Source organism: Mus musculus, chromosome 11 (genome assembly GCF_000001635.26).
Source record: "Mus musculus strain C57BL/6J chromosome 11, GRCm38.p6 C57BL/6J".
NCBI classification, from domain to species: Eukaryota; Metazoa; Chordata; class Mammalia; order Rodentia; family Muridae; genus Mus; species Mus musculus.
This window is the reverse complement of record NC_000077.6, coordinates 75,862,597-75,880,601: the sequence shown is the minus strand read 5'-3', so window position 1 is coordinate 75,880,601 and position 18,005 is coordinate 75,862,597. Positions and strand designations below refer to the sequence as shown.

The 18,005-nt window shown below is 49.3% G+C and overlaps 1 protein-coding gene across 12 annotated transcripts in view; it reads left to right on the top strand.

The window, feature by feature from the left end:
* The window catches only part of Rph3al (rabphilin 3A-like (without C2 domains)), a 136,623-nt gene that overhangs the window by 87,013 nt on the left and 31,605 nt on the right, over nt 1–18,005 (top strand). For 10 of the 12 annotated variants that reach the window (XR_388486.2, XR_003949467.1, NM_029548.4 and 7 more), the window contains one exon: nt 1,567–1,653. The exons of the other annotated variants lie outside the window; for them this stretch is intronic. Coding sequence is in view for 8 of the 10 variants with exons in the window: in NM_029548.4 (NP_083824.1) it covers nt 1,567–1,653 (87 nt within the window). In the remaining 2 variants the exon portion in view is untranslated. The remainder of the gene's footprint in view (nt 1–1,566; nt 1,654–18,005) is intronic. 12 annotated transcript variants of the gene reach the window in all.

The following is an 18,005-nucleotide window of genomic DNA, read 5'->3' as shown; positions in this document are numbered from 1 at the left end:
AGATGAGCTGCTAATTCCTGGGAAGGCTTACTATGCCCTACCTGTAAATGGTCCAAAGGCAGGGCTAACAGTTTGGTAGCTGCCTCTTCCTTCAAAAGGCCCAGAGAGCTGAGAGCACACCCAGGGAGCACTCCCAGGGAGCATCTCCAAGGAGCATCTCCGAGGAGCAATGGGCAGCTCTGAGAGGACACTCCCTTACGTGCTTGGCCACAAACACCAAGAACCTAGCTAGGACTTTCCTGAGAGCCAGTAAGGAACCCCCTGTGCTGCCTGGAACCTGAGAAGGGACCTTGCTGCCAGCTCCGAGAAACAGGGCCTTAGAGCAGATTCCACTTTGTTTAGAAAAACCAGAGAAGTGACTTTGGATGGTGGCCAACCCCTGCCCACACACATGCATCATTGCTTCCCTTCTGAGTGTGCCGGCTCCCGCCATTCCTGCAGAGCACAGGCTTGGCCGCCCAACCAGGCTGGTAATACACGCCTGGGAAAGCCAAGTTGGTGACATTTCTCTCTCCACGGAGAGATGTGTCTCTTGCTCAGTTGGCAGTCTGCAGCAAAGGCCAAACAACAGATCCACCCTTCCCTCGGTCCCTGTAGGGACAGGAGCCTCTGTAAATCCCTCAGGAAAAGCCACCATTTTTCAATCACATGCCCCTGGTAGGCTGAGAACCAGTCTCAGCCTCAACAAATCCACCTCTGCCTCCCAGGGTTTATCCTGGCCTTTCTTGCCATTGCTTGTTGCTGGGCCTCTAGGGAAAGCAAAGTATCAGTTTAGATGTTAAGAACTTAAACAATTGAGGAGGAGGAGAAACACTGGAGTCCTTGATCTGGCTATTTATGTCTGGAAGGTAAAGGTGGGGGGGGGGGTGTGCAACAGAATCATTGCTTAACCAGTTCTCCCTTGCCTCAGACCCTGGGTAAGGTCTCAGGTCTCTCCACACCATTCGCTCCTGACCTGTGCAGGGGCCTTACCACCTTACTGATAAGGTCCTGGAATCCTTGCTTGAGAAATGTGGTACCAAGCACGAGCTTAGGCGGCTGTTCATGTGTCTCTCCATGGCCCCTAACCTGTCAGGCACGCGTGGGAGTGTTTCTGGCCTGCTCCTAAGCAAGTGTGTACTTTCTTTGGGAGAGGATCGCATTTCCCACCCACATCTGCAGGTAGCCGCAGTCCTCTGCTGGAAGGCAGCGTCTTTGATGTTGGCTTGGATTCTCCCCAGGTATTAGGCATTTGGGTGATTTCCAGTTCTTTGCTGCTGAACATGCTGGTGCTGTGGAGCTGACTAGCTGATATTTTTCCCCCGTTAGCTGATTTTGATGTGGTCCTTACAGGACAGAATTATGGGATGTGCAATCTGTAACATGGAGATCCATGCAACTAGATTGCAAAGCCATCCAAAGATTCCTAGATTAGCTGTGTTCTGGGAGCCCTGTCCTTAACTCAAAGCAGAACCTGTCCTCTTAGAAGGTGCCAGAGTAGCTCTTGTGGCTCACTGCCTTGCCTCCGCAGCCTAGGAGAAAGCAACCGAAATACTGACACTCACGTGTCTGTCCTCTCTCTCGTAGAAAGTCTGCACCAAGTGTGGGATCGAGGCTTCCCCCGGCCAGAAGCGGCCCCTGTGGCTGTGTAAGATCTGCAGTGAGCAGAGAGAGGTAGGGATCCTGAAGTGGCTTGGGCTTGGGTGGGGCAGGGTGGATGGACCAGGGTGGAGCCAGGTCCACTAGCATTGGGTGCTGACAGGAACTTCTCGGAGGGAAGGTCACAAGGAGGACTACGCAGGGAAAAGAAAACCTCCCGGCCTGCTGGTCCCTTGCTGGTATAGAGGTGAGCTTTGCAGAGTAAGCTCTGGTTTTGTGCTTTAGGGGCCTGTGGTTTCCATGGGTAGCCTCCCCGTGAGTAATAGTAACCCCTGAGTCAAGTGTCTTCTGAGCATGTGACACTACGACAAACTGCTCACCTCTGCCCATCCATTTCCCCTTTGACGTTTCACCTGATGGGGAAACACCTAAGGCTAGATAACCTGTGCGTACTGAGCTAAGGGTGAAGGAGGTGGGCTGGCAACCAAGTGAAGCCAGAGCCTGCCATGATGCTGCCACCCAGCGTCCTTCCTAGTGCCAATGTTCTGTGGGTCCAGTTTGGCCCCTTTCTGGGGGAAATAACTCATGCTTGGGGGTTGATAAAGCCCGTGGGGTGCCAGCAGATTTGTAGGCAGACCCTTGAACTGCTTCTCCTCACCCCAAGCCGGCCAAGGCAGGCAGCATCGGGGGAGCCAGGGTAGGCAACAGGGGCAGCAGGACAGAGGGAGCCATTAGCTTACAGAGACGGTCTTGCTTTTAGTTATTCTGCCTGGTATTTCTCATGTGTTTTTCATAGAATGCTTTCTATTCTGGAAAATTTCATCCCATCCCATCCCATCCCATCCTCCTCCTGGGCATCATATGTTTTAAAACTCCCCCAGGCCATCCTCTGTTGCACTCGTAGGTTCTTTGGGAGTTCCTGTCACTGGGTCCCGAGTTCCTCAGGGCAGAGCCAGGCATCCTGGTGTGTAGTGAGCTTGGGAACACACCCCAGTCCTGCTGTGTGTGCAGCTGTCCACTCCCCTCAAACACTCTCTCTCTCACATGTTCCTGCCTTGGGACCGCGTCCTGCTGTGCGCACCCCCCTCTCCCAGGTGAGAAACCCTCTCTCTAGTTTCAGTTTTAGTGATTTGGCTGTCTGGTCTAGACTAGTCTGTGGTCCTCTACCTCCTGTGGGATGCTTTAAGTTCTCATATATAGAAAGACTAATCTCCCAGCTGTCTCCACCTACTACTGGGCGCTGAGCTCCCCCGGCAGCGCATTTGGATGCTCAAAATAGTTAAGTAGCTAGGCACATTGACACACACCTGTGATCCTAACACTCAGGAAGAGGCAAGAGGATAGCAAGGTGGAGGCTAGCCTAGACCACCTAGCAAGCTTGTGTGTGTGTGGTGTGTGTAATGTGGTGTGTGTGTGTGTGTGTGTGTGTGGTTTGGTGTGTGGTGTGGGTATGGGGTGTGTGTGTATGTGTGTATTTTAAGAGTAAGTAGTTTGAACCTCTGATCTACTGAGGTATACATCTTGGTTTTGAGTGCAGTCAAGCTTACATGTTGTTTTTAAAATATTTCCATCTGTCATTGCTGTGTGTCATTTAGATGACAGAGGCAAGGCCTTGAAGTGTCATTTAGACCTGCCTGGAGGGCCCTTGTCCCCACACGGTGATAATGATGGCCCTTCATAGACTGGCTGGGAGGTTGGGGGTGGCAAGCATACGACTGCCTCACACTACATAAGTGTTAGAGGCTGCCCCTTCCTCACAGCCCACTCTTTAGCTGAGGTCTCTCTTGTCACCAAGGGACCCCTTTTAAGGTACAGATAAGTAGCTGGGTGGTGGTGGCACACCCCTTTAATCCCAGCACTGGGAGGCAGAGGCAGGCTGATCTCGGTGAGTTTGAGGCCAGACAGATTTAAAGACAGACCAGGACAGCCAGCAAATGGTGAGACCTTGGAGAAAGAGACAGACAGAGGGACAAAGACAGAAAGAGGGAGCGAGAGCACTCAGATATAAGCAAGGAGGACATTTTTCTACATAGTCTGATGAAGAACTTCTCAGGATGAAATACTGCTCACATGTGAACCGGGATGTTAGAGGTCAAGGGAAAGAAAAAGGAAAGAAAGTGGATGGAAGAAAGGAAGATCCCACCACCTGGATCAGCACATGCCTTAAAAGTCAGGAGCTCCCGGACTTAGGGAGGGCCTCTACCAGCCCATTCTAATCTCTAGAGTGTCCCATTTCCAGAAAAGTCTGAAATAGCTTCAGATGAATTTTCTTATCTTTCCTAAGGCAAAGAATGCGAGGCTGTGCATTATGCTATCAACTTGTCCTTGAATCTTTAGGAGCCGATAAAGCTTAGCAAGATCAAAAAGGTCCCCCTCTGTGGCTCCAGGAAGCGATTGCAAGGCTGCCCGGCCGGCTTGCTGCACTCAGACAGGGTCCTGAACATGAACGTGGTTCACCATCTGTGGGTGCCACGCCCATAAGCTGGAGTCTGCTGTCTGCTTGGGCAGGGAGTGGGGGCAGGGCAACTGGTTTCCTAATGCCCTTTTTCTCTCTTCAAGAAATATCTAATCATAACAAAGAGATAGTGAGGGAGAAGGGACATTTAACGTGCTGTGTTTTAAGCACTGAGCATAGCTGATTTGGAGATTCTGAGGGGAATTTGGAGTTGTGTCTCACGTCGGAGAGCAGATTGTGACAGAAGAACTTGGGTTGCTGATGGACACTCTTGTGCCGCTACCTCCCCCTAACCTCCCCCCCCCCCCCCCCCGGGGCACTCATCTCTATCTCCTCCTGGCTAGCTTCCATCAGCCCTGGCTGTAATTGCAAGTCATTTCTCTCAAGTGGGTCGAATGTGGGCTGAATGTCCTAGAGTGAGCAGAGCAGCTCGGTGTTACTGTCTGTCTGACGTAGTGAGTGGCAATGTGAGTCTCAGGCTGTCAGATTTTGAGTTTACAACCTAATCCATTCATTTGTTTGGGCATTTGGTGTATATTTATTAAGCATCTTCTATGGGCCAGGTTAGACAGCTCTTATACTGAAAAAGTGGATGGGGGGGGGCAGTGTGGGGGAGCCATAAACACAGAAAGGTATATCTTGTACCCTCAGATGGGGATAATGTGATCCATCTGAGATGTTTCAGACTAAGGGTGTCCAAGGAAATGGGGAAAGAGATACTGGAAACAGTGGCTCCTATTCACTACAGAGTCCAGGGAGGGGACCACTGATAAAATGACATTTGCACAAAGAACTGAGGAATACTCTGTGGCCATGGAGGGGAAATGTTGCAGAGTGTCGGGGAGATGCTTGTGTGCAAAGGCCCTGAGGGTGGATGTGTGTTGAGTGGGGAGACCAAGGGACCAGGAGCTGGGTCAAGGTTGAAGAGAGGAGGTTAAAGATGCAGAAGAAGGTCAGACTGTGGTAGCTTTTTATGCCATTGCAGAGACTTGGGCTGCTGTAGTCAGAACAACGGTGAGTCTTGGAGGATCTTGATTATTTCAGAGTGACGTGTTCTGACCTCCTTTAAGGGATATTCTGGCTGCTGTGGTATATGAATTGTAGGCTACAGGAGTGGTTTGTTCTCTGTTTTTAATATTGTTCAAGGTGTCCAAGCTATCTTAGTAACCTTACAAGTTTCCATATGTGTGTATACACAAACCATACACACATACACATACACACATACACACACATACACACACACACACACACACACACACACACACACACACACACACACACACACACAAAACCCAGGCCATGCACTAGCTATGGTGGCACACACCTGTGATTCCAGCACTTGAGAAGTGGAGGCAGGGGGATCAGAATTGAAGGCCAGACTAGGCTTTATGAAGCCCTGTCTCAAAAAAAAAAAAAAATACATTTTACTGTTTTAAAATAGTCAGTCATTGGGTAATTACGGGATACTGACAGTCGAGGTATATAAAGAAACACAAAGTCGTATCCCAACTCTCTAGGAACAGCTACCACTAACATTTGGGCTATTACTTCTAATCTTCTCCCTGTTTTTGTCTGTTTGTTTTCCCCTCTAGTCTATTGAAACTGTGTTTTAAATTAACATTCTATTCTAAGTTATTTCACAGTGTAATCAAAAGCTCTGTAGAGATTCTGCCAAGTAGCTGCCCCTCCAATTTAAGGTATGCGAGTTTTGGTTTGGTTTGATTTCTGGGTTGGGTATTTTGAGGCAGTATCTCATGTAGCCCAGGCTAGCTTCAAATACCCCACGTGGCTGGAATTAAGGATAACCTGGGGCATCTGATCCTGCTGCCTCCACCATTTGAATGGTTCCCATGTTTTTCTCTAGCTAGTAACTATGTGTTGCCCTTTGCCTCCATGCTGTCACAGGGTGGGATAGATCTCCAGCCTTGCTGCATGGGAAGCCAAGAGTCCACCACCACCCAGGACCCTGCCTGCAGTGTAGATTACAGATCACAGTGGATTCCTAGGCCCAGAGAGATGGCCCAAGGGATGAGAGGGCTCTACACAGCTGGGACATGGCTTTCTAGACTTGACTATTGGTAGGGAAAAGACAGAAGCCACACTGAAAAAGCAGGGGAAAGTACAGGCCAAGTGGAAACGGATCTAAATGAAAGGTATTGTTAATGTATTATTAATGATCTATAAAGTTCAGCTAAACCCTAGTCAGTAAGCTGGCAGTCCCCAAAGGTGGCCACAGTGGTTACCTTATTCATTCTACGTAGATTTTTTTTTTATATATTATTATTTCCTAGTTGGTACTTCTAATCAGTTTCAACCATCACTTGAGGTTGTCCTGCCTCAGCCTCCCAGGCACTTGGGTTTTGCATGTAACTAACTGGCTGTATAGCCCAGCCACCCCTCCCAGGTCTCCAGTCCCCCGTGCTCTGGCAAGCTGGTCTCCATGATAACAAGTGGACAGACTCTGAAGAGTGTGAAGATGTAAAGAAACTAAAAAAGACCAGGCCCCTGTGTACTTAATGGCTTGTGGGATGCACTTAGGAAGGGAGGTAGAGGCATACAGTCCAAGGATGGACAGAGTGTGGCAAGCTGAGTGTGGCTGTCCCATGCATAGGAAGAGGAAACGGGATGAGATTCAGTGTATGTTGTGAAGTAGTCTCCAAGCTGGACAGGAGAAGGCTGCTGCAAGCAGTACGGTCATTCTGCTTCAAAAGCCGGTTGAAGCTTTACTGTATTTGGCAATTAAAGCTTTTATCTGGCAGAACTGGGGGACGGCTCAGTGGCTAATAAGATTGCCGCACAAGCCCGAGGGCCCAAGTTCAGATCCCTAGCATACATGTGAGAAGCTTGGCATGTTGCTGCCTTAGCTCCAGTGCTGGGGCAGGGAAAGAGGATTCCTAGAGCTCACGGGTCAGCTGGCTTGGCAGTCAGTGAGCTCCAGGTTCAAGGAGAGACTCTGTTTTTAAAAAACAAGGTGGAGAGAGGAGGGGAGAGCATCTCAGAGGAGAAGAAGCAAGGTGGCTGAGGACATGTACCCACATGGCGTTTTCCAGAGACAAGTAGCTATGATTTCACAAGGTTAGAAGTATTGGGATAAAGCTTCTATCATTATCAATTGGCTCTGAAATTATTGCATTGGCATCTTGTAAATTGTGCTATTATAGATACATAAATCTGGTTGGTTAATTAAAACAAGAAAAAATGGTGGAGAACAATAGATGAAGACACCTAATGTTGACCTCTGACCTCTTTGTGCATTCATAGTCTCACACACATGCATACACACACACACACCTACACACACGTGCATTAGCACTTTCGTATTTGGATATCTGACCCAGGAAGGAGTCTCTGTTAACATGTTTGGTTCCTGCCTTATGCCCACCACTTCTTTCAACTCATGTTTCCCTCCATCCTGGAAAACCTTAAAGCTTTTCACCCATGATACTGATTTTTCTTTTTAATATCTGATTTAAGTACTTTGCTAGTTTTTATATCAATACAAGTGCATGAACAGCCAAAAGGGAAAGAGTCTTGAGGCTGGAGATGTAGCTCAAGTGGTAGACACTTAATAACAGCCCATTCCAAGCCCTGGGTTCAATGCCCACACTGCAAACAAATATACATGCATGCATGCATACATACATACATACATACATACATGGATACACACATTAAAATAGAGATACACTAGGGCTGGAAAGATGGCTCATTGGTTACGAGTGTGTGGGGGGGCTACTTTTGCAGAGAACCCAAGTTCAATTCCCAGAACCCAGGATGGACAGTTCAAAATCATTTTTATTTAATGTGCATTCGTGTTTTGCCTGGATGTACGTCTGTGCAAGAATGTCAGATCTTTGAGTTACAGTTGTGAGCTGCCATTTGGGTGCTGGGAGTTGACCCCAGGTCCTCTGGAAGAGCAGGCAGTGCTCTTAACTGCCGAGCATCTCTGCATCCCAATTCACAACCTTTTGTAACCCAGGCTCCTGGGGTTCTGACATCTCTAGCATTTGCAGGCACTTGTGCTGTGTGTGCACACCCGTACTCAATGCATAGTTCAAGATATAAACAATTCTGGGAATCTTGACATCTACGCAGGAAGATGGTCACAACGGCATGCACCCATACCATAGCCACTGAGGCGCTTAAGTCTGGAAGCTAAAGTCTTTCCTGAGCATAGCAAGACTCCATGTCAAAAACAATTTCTACAGCCATGTGTGCCTGAAGGGTCATAATAGAACTGATAGGAACTAGCCAGTACCCAAGTCAAGCGTGTGGTCAGGACACATCTGCCTTTGAGTGCAGCGTCCTGCCTTCATTTTCTGAGCTGGCTGCTCTAATGTTGTGATTCTGAAACTGAGCATGTCAATGCATGCATATGCATTTGTCCTGCCTGTCTCTATTTCCTGCTGTGGACCCTCTCCCCTGCAATCTCCCTCTAGTCCTTTTTCTCCCATTGGTGATTTCAGGGTCTCTGTTCCTTTGCTGTTAGGAACGATCCTCCACTAGCCACTCAGTTATCCCTGGGAACAGAGAAGAGAGTTTCTCTTAGGCCATAATACATGCTCATCTTTGACTTCATGTGACTCCCAGTTATATGTCAGAGAAGCCAACTGATGCTCTTATGAGCATTAGGCACAGGTCCCCCTCCAGCCACTCAGCTGTCACTCTCCTGGCTCCTGGCTCCTGGCTCCTGGCTCCTGCCTCCAGTGCAGGCTCAGCTGCTGCTATTTCCTCCCATTTTCATTTCTTCCCTTTCTGCCCAGGTCTACAGCCTTCCTTTTGGGTTACTATTTGTTTGCCTCTAATTTTCAATCCTCCTGCCTCAAAACACTCAATCTGTTCTCCAGGCTCTGTTTCCTAGACCAGCATTCATCTTTTCAAGACGCTGAATGACTCTCCATTTCCCTCTGAACCTGGCAAGCACATTCATGCAGTTCCCATGTGTCCTGTGAGTTGGTGTCTCTAGAGTTGTCCCTACCCTGTCCGCGTCTATGTCAGTTTTCCCAGGTTCAAGGTTCCCCTGGTCGTTAGTCTTCTGATGCATGGAGCCCAGTAGACCAAGGCTGACCTGGAAACAGTAGGAAAACTTCTCACATCCCCTTCTCTGCTAGGAACTTTTACCTGTGTCATTCTACGTCTCAGAAGCAGCGCCTGTGATTCTCTGTGGCCATTAGAAAGGGGTCAGGCCCCAAGGACATTAGCCCCTCTTTGTGCCATCTCCTCTGCACCCCCGGCTCTGCTCCCCTGGGTGGGAGCCCGACTGAGGTAAATCCCAGATGCAATTTACATTGCCAGCCCGGCTGTGTCTGGGAATCTCATCTCTTGAGGATGGTAGCAGGGATGAAAGACAAAGGATGGCTCTGTGTGCCACAGACCACTCTGCTAGGCCAGGCCTGAGTGTGACATCACACACTTAATCCCCTCCATCACATGCTAGGCAGGCAGGCCTGGCTACAGCCTCATCCCTGCTTGCAGTCTTTAGTTCCACCTCTCACAGGTCTCCACCGGTATGTCACTTGGGGTTGGAGGAGACCCCCCTGGAGGCTCTAAACTTGGCACTAAAGGTAGCAAACTGAAAATTAATGTACTGTGTAGCCTTTCTTCCCCATCTATTAAAAAGCAAAAGCAAAAAAAAATCAAAAGCCATGATTCACCCAAAGCTGTCCTGCAATCAGTGGAAAGGTTAATTAGAATCTAGATCCCCCTGCATTCTTGAAACCATTCCCCCAGCCTCTAACAGGTAGAAGCTAAAGCTGCAGGCTTTGTTATCCAAGGGGATGAGCTAAGAAGGGGTGAACAGCAATTTGTAAGTAATTGAAAGCTGATTAATACAATTAGAGCGCTCTTCTTTACCCTGGCAGTCTCCTGTGCTTTCACACACACAATCCTGATTAGACCCAGGCAGAGCCTGCACCCGCTGACAGTACTGCGGCTTCCCGCAGCAGTTTGCACAGAAAGGTGTTTAAGTAATGCTTTTTGATCCAAAGGGGAATTGGCAAAGAGAAGTGCCTGCTCTGACCATTTCATAACCTCTTGCCCGCAACATGCCTCTGATCTGCTTCCCAGTCTTATCACTAGTGATCCTGACTAGGGGCCCATGGGCCCATGCCCACTGAAGCTGGGGTATACCCACTTCCCCTCACTCACTCTTCACAGAATAGGGAAAGTGAAGATAGGAAAGTGCCTTTTGTTTGAGCCCACCCAGACTGGAGGTGAGTGGTACTCTAATAGGGTCATACACTGGCAGAGCTGTCCCTCACCTGGGCTTCACAGGAGAGTCTGGGACAGCCCCCACCCCCTCCCCACCCCCCAATCCCCATCCAATTGCCTGTGACTGCTGAGCCCAGCACCTCAGCACCTGCCTCCCTGGCTGGCGGCCTGTGTCACTGCAGGCTGCCATCTGCCTCACCATGCTGAATGTCTCCATTGCTTGCAGTTTGGATTCTTGCTGCAAACAGCTTTGCCTGAGGGCCCCTTTCACAGGCCCGTGAGCGCACTGAGGAGTGGGTGGCTTTGCAGGGACAGGTGGCTGCCTGAGTACCCTACCATCTGTCCCTGGCTTGCTCTCAGCTGCTGTAGCAACATTCCTGGGGGACCTGGGTGGCCACACTTCCTCAGTGTGTTGTTGGTCACCTCCCACGCTGCCGCAGCTCTGTCAAACAGCCCCCGGTCGCAGCTATCTCCTGGCCTCCCACACAGGCACAAGTGGCAGCAGGAGGAGGCTCCTGGCACCCACCAGGTCCCAGAGCAGTTTGCCTATCTGGACGCCCCCACCAGTAGCATCCTCGAAGACAGACTGACCCACTCCCACCTTCCTGTCACTTGTTTGAAGTGCCAGTCTGAGCCCCCGCATAGGAAGTTTTACCCTGAGATGCCAACAGATCCCAAAGAGAAGAACTTCACCACAACCCCAACATAGTCCTCTGTGGTAACTGTATATACACACACACACACACACCAGAAAGGCTAATAATGACAATAGATGTTGGTCACATCCATCTTCCTCACAGAAGCCCAGCAAGGGACTCAGGATTTTGTCCCCATGACAGAAGGAATAGCTGAGGCTCAAAGAAAGGTCACTTGCCCAAAGACCCCAAGGAGTGATTAATGGAGCCAGGAGTTAAAGCTAGCTGTGTCTTCTTCCAAAATGCACTCTAACAAGACTGCCTTGTAGCCATTCATTCATTCATTCATTCGCTCCTTCCTTCCTTCCTTCCTTGGGTATTTTCTATGTGCCTATACTGTTTCAGACTCTTAGAAAACAGTAATGAGCAAAGCATCCAAATGTCCCTTTCCTAAGCTCTCACTTAGCACAGGTGAGAAACTTACAGTACAGCGTGAGCAAGCTAGGAAGGAAGGAAGGCTGTCTTAGTCAGGGCTGCTATTGCTGTAATGATACACCATGACCAAGCAAGCTGACAGGAAAGGGTTTCTGTGGCTTACGCTTCCAAATCACTGTTCATCATCAAAGGAAGTCAGGACGGGAACTCAAGCAGGTCAGGAACCTGGAGGCAGGAGCTGATGCAGAGGCCATGGAGGGATGCTGCTTACTGGCTTGCTTCACGTGGCTTGTTAGCCTGCCATCTTATAGCTTACAGGACCTCCAGCCCAGGAATGGTACCACCCACAATGGGTTGGGCCCTCCCTCATCAATCACTAAGAAAATGCCCTACACGTTTGCCTAAAGTCTGATCTTTATGGAGGCATTTTCTCAGTTGAGACTCCCTCCTCTTTGATGACTCTAGCTTGTGTCAAGTTGACATAACCAGCTAGCACAAATGGCATCATCTGTTGGATACTGAAAAGGAAGCTAGCACAAGGTGGAGGGAGCAGAACTGAAGAGGATGTCACCATGTCACACTCATCAGGGTGGCTGTCCTAAAGCAAGCAGTGTCGTGGTAAACCTGGACCCAGTCCACTGTGCACTGCTGACAAAAATACAGAACAGTGGGGCTGCTGTAGAGGAGTGTGGCAGATTCTCGAGGTATTTCTGTAGAATTAGCCCATTATCTAGCATTCTAGATGGTGGATATTTGCAGCCGCTGATTTAGCTGAAATGTCAAGGGTTAAAAGCAGGGGCTCACACAGATACTGCACGCACATATGCCTGGCAGTAGCGTTCGCTGGGACTGAAGGAGAAGACCACCCAAGTGCCTTCAGGACAAGTGGCTAAGTGAAATGCACTATACACACCACTCACTTCATGTGGCCTCCCGAGGGACCGACATTGTCACACAGCCTACCACATGGATGAACCTTGAGGTTAGGTGCTGGGTGACAGAAACCCAGTCACACCAGGACAAACACTGGGGGATTGCTCTTAAGAGAGATAGCTAGAGCTATCCAAGGAGATGGGAGGGGAATGGCAGGTACTGGTGCTTGGGGGGGGGGGTGCTGAGGCGGGGAAGGGGGGGTTGATTCGCATGATATGGGGCGGAGCTTCAGTTTGGAAGGTGACTGGAGCCCCGTGGATGGAGGGTGGAGGCACAACAGTGTGCTTGCAGTTAACAGTGCTGAACTGTAAGGCTAAAACTGGTTACGGTTGTAGATTTTGTTACCACAGTTGAGAAATAACTGGGCAGGCCAGTGCATGTGCCATTTTACTTTTAATGTAGTCATATCCGTGACTACAAAAGCAACTCCCAAAAGTAAAGGGGGTCATTTTGTCTCACCATTTGAAGGTACGCTGTCCATCTTGGCATGGGGCGGGGGAGCAGGGGAGGGAGAAGGCAAGGCGGATAGAATTCAAGGTGGCTGGTCACGCTGTGTCTGTAGTCAAGAAGCGAAAGAATTCTGATGGCGCCCAGTATTTTTATCAACTTGGACAGTACTGCTTGCATTTAGGATGGGTCTTCCTTCTTCAGTTAAGCCTCCCTAGAGAACTCTTGTGGCTACATCCCCAGCCGCATCTCCTAGGGGACTCCAAATCCAGTTAAGGTGACAGGGAAGGCAAATGTCACTGGGTCCTTTCCAGAAGGCTGGGTTTCAGCATAGACTTGAGGCAGGTATAATGGGGAGGCTAAAGGGCATCTAAGCAAAGACCAGAATAACACAGTGGAAATCCTCAGTCGCATATCATGTCCAGAGACCTGAGGCTCCCGACCTTGTAGTGCTGGGGTCTTCTGAGGCAAATACTGGAGCATGGTCCCCAAAGCCTCAGCACTCAGTAGGTCAGCATCGTCCTTTCTGGAGGTGGGTCTCTGGCCCGCAAGTCTTCAATTAGTTGTGTCATTTACTGAGTGCTTTAAGTTATTAAGCCACCCTTAGGAATACACTCAGGAGCGGACATCACTGGGGACCCTATCATCTGTGAGATTTACCTTGACTACACCAGGGTACATGGTACCTACGTTCCCAGCTGGTGTGACTTCAGCCTGATGGTGCATCGCTTCTGGTCCCTCCCACTCTGTCTGTCAGGCCTGTGTGGTCGTGGTTTGGCTTTGTCATACCTGTACCTCTAGGGAGTGTCTGAATTTGGTCTCTCTCTTGCACTAATTTGAATAAAACGTGATCCAAGCTTCCAGCTTGTTTTTCAGATGCCAAATGCCACTGGCTGGCACAGTTGTGCCCCTCCTGCTGGCCAGCTGTCTCACAGATGGGGACTAGGGAGTTGAGGGTAGACCCTTGCTTTAGGAAGTATTTATTGACTTCCTAGTTGGTGCCTAGCCCTGAAGTGACACCCCATTTCCTTTCCTAAATAAACAATTTGAAACATACACCCCATAGGGCTGCCAAAAAGTCCTTGTGGCCCAGGAAAGCAGCCTTTGCTACGTTCTTCTTGCAGGGTTGACACAAGGATCAGAGGTGACTATTAGTGTTCCCATTTTGCAACTAGGTGAATGATCTGGGCCTTTGGTGACAGGTCTAAGGTGGTGCTACCAGGACCAGGGAGCTGTGGTGTGACCCTGGGATGCCTGGTGTTGCTCTCCCATCCAGGGGCTTCCTCAATTCAGTAATACTTGGTGAGTTTATATGAAGACGGTTCTGAATTGTGCTGTGTACAGAATAAACTCTGCGTGCATGTTAGATGTCACCAGTACACATCTAAAGACAACCCGAAATTCCCCAAGTTAGACAAAATAGGAAGCTTGAATTAGTGACCCAGAGAAGTCTGTAAGATCTCCTAAGAAAAAAAAAATGGGATTTAAAAAAAAAAAGGAAATAACCTAGTTGAACGATGGAACAATGAGTAAGGAAGATAGAGGGGCCTCAGAATTAGAGGTTTTCCCAAAAGAAACAAAACAGATTGAAAATGAAGCGCTCACTGCACGCACCATTGAGAAGCACGTCCCAGTATTTAAGACCCCAATCCTCCCCCACCTGAGAGCTCAGCCACCCAGGGGCCAGTAGTGTCGCTTCGGCTGGGACTGTGTTTAAACACTGGCATATTTGTTGTTCTGGGAATTGAATCAAGATTGAGAAGCTTCTCCGAGAAGACCTGGCTTGCTATAATTGGCCTGTGCAATTTTCTGCTCACAGCCTCTATTCATTTCCTGCGTGCAGCCCACTCCATCTGGGGCCAGAGCATGGCTTCCCCGCCAAACACCACCTGAGCATGCTCCCAGAGACCTGTGGCAGAAACGGGAGGGGAGGTCAGAGTGCATTCAGAGAGATTTAACGATGCTTATGGTTTCAGAGTAAGGGGAAGCATTTTCGAAGTGTTGCCAATCCATGGTATAGGAGGCGCTGAGAGTCTTATCCCTGTGGGTTTGCTGAGCTGGTAGGGAACAGCCAAGGAGCGTGGAGACAGGCCTCTGGACCAGAGGGAGGAGATGGTCCTTGCAGAGGGGAGGGGCTTACAAGGACCTTCCCACATCCCAGACAGCATGGGAGATACAGGGCTGGAGGGATACTCCTGAGGGTGGGCAACAAGGCTACAGAGAGATAGGGCTAGAGTCAGGTCCAGCAAGCCTACCCCTGATGTAGGGGCATAGCCTTTTAGGCTACTGCCTCATGACATTGGCAAGCTCCCCTTGTTTATTATGAGTGGATAATTGTTATAGAAACAACCCCTCACCAAAGGCTGCTTCATGGAAGCCGGAGCGAGCGTTCTCTCTGGTTCTGAAATAATCCAGCCACGGGGTTTGAATCAGACAGCACCCTCACAGTGCTTTTTTCCCCCTCACTGCAGCTTTCCAGTTCCGCTGTGCTGGCAGCTGCTAGTCTCCCAGGCTGCCCTGGTTGCTCAGAGCCCACTTGAATTGAAGAGGAGGATTGCTCAGACCCTGGGAATTCAGGGATCCAGGGTGCTGAGCTCAAACTTCCTGCACTCAGGGCCCAGAGGGCAGAGCGTCCTGGGGGGGGGGGGGGCGTCTCTGCCTTAGTTCCCAGTGTCCTAGTGAGGTTGGGGGCTTTGCAGAGCAGGCATAGTGTGTAAGGAGCCCTGAGTAGAGACAGCCACCCACAGATGGCTGAACAGGGGTTCAGGGAAGGCAGCTGCATGGTGGAGTGAGCTCTCTTCCTGACTCACCAAGGACACATGCAAACACACAGTGAGTTTTAAACTATTATCCCAAGACTGAAGGAAAGGGATGGCTTAGTGGTCAAGCCCTTGCCTGGCATGCCTCAGACACAGAGCTTCATCCCCAGCACCACCAATAAAAGGAAAAAAAGAAAGTGTTATTCTTCAAAATGCAAATGTGCTAATGGCCCCTGGGAGGGGTCGCAGTCTCTGGTTAACACCTCAGGAGCTGACACTTTTGAAAGCTGAGAGCTACTAAGTTGTCTAGGGAGGGAGGGAACCAGCCAGGGGAAGGGAGCTGACAGCTCTGCCCAGTGGCCCTGGTTCTCCCACACCCCTCCCGTGGGTACAGACTCCAGTTTGTGCCGGAACACCAAGGACCCTGCGCAGGAGGGAAGGCTCACTTGGGAGGGGGGAAGCAGCCTGTCTCCAAGAACACTTGGTTTTTGCCACCCCCCTGCCCAGCTCAGTCTGAGCACACAAGAGGTGGTTGATAAATGCTATCTGAATAATACCAACTGCTCCCTCTCTAGAGGCAAGAAAGCAAGCAGCAAGGAAAGATGGCTACCTTCACTCTATCCAAACAAACAAGCTACAACAGAGAGCAGCTTAAAGGCGGAGGGCTGGGAGAGAGTCCCTGCCTGGGGTGCATAAGAACCCATGCAAAACAAACAGGGTAGAATGACTTATAATCCCAGGGCAGGAGAGGCAGAGACAGGAGAATCCCTAGGGCTCACTGGCCAACCCGTGGGGGGACTCTGTTTCAAAACAAAAACAAAAAACAAAACAAAACAGGGTGGCCAGAGCCAGCAAGATGGCTCAGCAGGTAAAAGCACTTGCTGCCAAGTCTGTCCATTCAAGTTCAAATCCCGAAACCCACATGGTATAGGGAGAGAACTGATGCCTGCAAATTGTCCTCTGACCTCCACAGGTGTGCTGTCACAATAAATGTTTTAAGAAAGGCAGCCAGTTCCCTGGGAACAGTATCACACCTGGGGTTGGCCCTGTGACCTCCATGCACACATGAACATCTGCAAACACAAGTGCACCCATACATACGTGTACACGTGTACACGCACACAGTCACACAGACCCAAGTCTGGAGGTGGGAGAGAAAACAACAGGGTGCATTAGGATGGACAGCCAGGGCTACATATGAGGCCTTGTCTTTTTTTTTTTTTTTTTTTTTTTGAGACAGGGTCTCACTATAGCTCTGGCTGTCCTGGAACTCACTATATAGACCAAGCTACTCTCAAACGCACTGAAATCAGCCTGCCTCTGCCTCCCTAGTGCTGGGATTAAAGGCATATTCCCCATTGAGATAGTGTCTTTAAAAAAAAAAAAAAAAAAAAGGAAAAAGAAAAACAAAAGTAAGACAATTAAGTATGTAAAAGTGGCAAACCCACAGGGTTTTAATTTTCTTAGTTGTTGCAGATAGATGATTGACTGACTCACTGATTGATACAAATTATATATGTATAACTTTTTGAATATTCAGAGCAATTTTGTTTTATCACTTACATTATAATAGAAAAATCCATCACCATGAGGAATGACGTTTTATTTGTAGCTGTTCAGTTTTCACTGATACAGCCTGGATCTTTGGATCCAAGTCTCCCGATTGTTTCATAGCTACTGTTTAACCGTAATTTCTTTTATATTATTATATTTTGTAGCTCTGTTCATGTCAGCGATGTAAACTGAACCCTGCCTTTTTTTCCTCTTTGAGCACTGAGTTTGCTGGCACCACAGTCCCCTCTCCCACCCTGTAGCTCTCAGGAGGCAGAGGCAGGCATATTTCTGAGATCAATTCGAGGCCAGCCTGGTCTACAGAGTGAGTTCCAGAACAGCCAGGGCTACACAGAGAAACCCTGTCTTGAAAAAAAACAAACAAACAAAAAAATCTTTAAAAAAAACTGAGCAATTCTGTTAAAACCCACTCCACAGTGTCCCCTTAGGAAATCAGAGTCTCTGACTTGAACAAGCCTGAAGGCTCGTGGGACAGCAGGTGATTCAGCTGTTGGGACTGTGGGGTTGTGGGGGGTGGGGGGTGGGGGGCTGGCCTGGTTTGAATGACAGAGGATTTCTAGCAGAAGAGAACTGAAAAGAGATGTGTCCTTCCCATCAGCCCACCCCCACATAGGCCGCCATGGTAGCCAGCTTTCTGTTACTATAACAAATAGGTGCTGTGATCACCCTGGGAGGGAGGAAGATTCGCAGTGGCTCGCCATTGTGATCTCAGGCTGTAATCAGACAGCCCTGTTGCCTTTATGCCTCTGAGCAGGAAGTGATAGAAAATGAGAGAGAAGGGGGCTGCAGACCCACTATCCACTCACCCTACTGATCTGAAGACCACCTACTAGGCCCCACCTCTTAAAACTACTCCCACTTCCTAATGGCACTGTGGGCTGGGAGACCAAGCCTTTTAGCTCGTGTGAGTCCTTGAAGGGCATCCAAATCCAGATGGCAGCAAGCCCAACTTGACACTCTTTTTTTCTCATTTTTTTT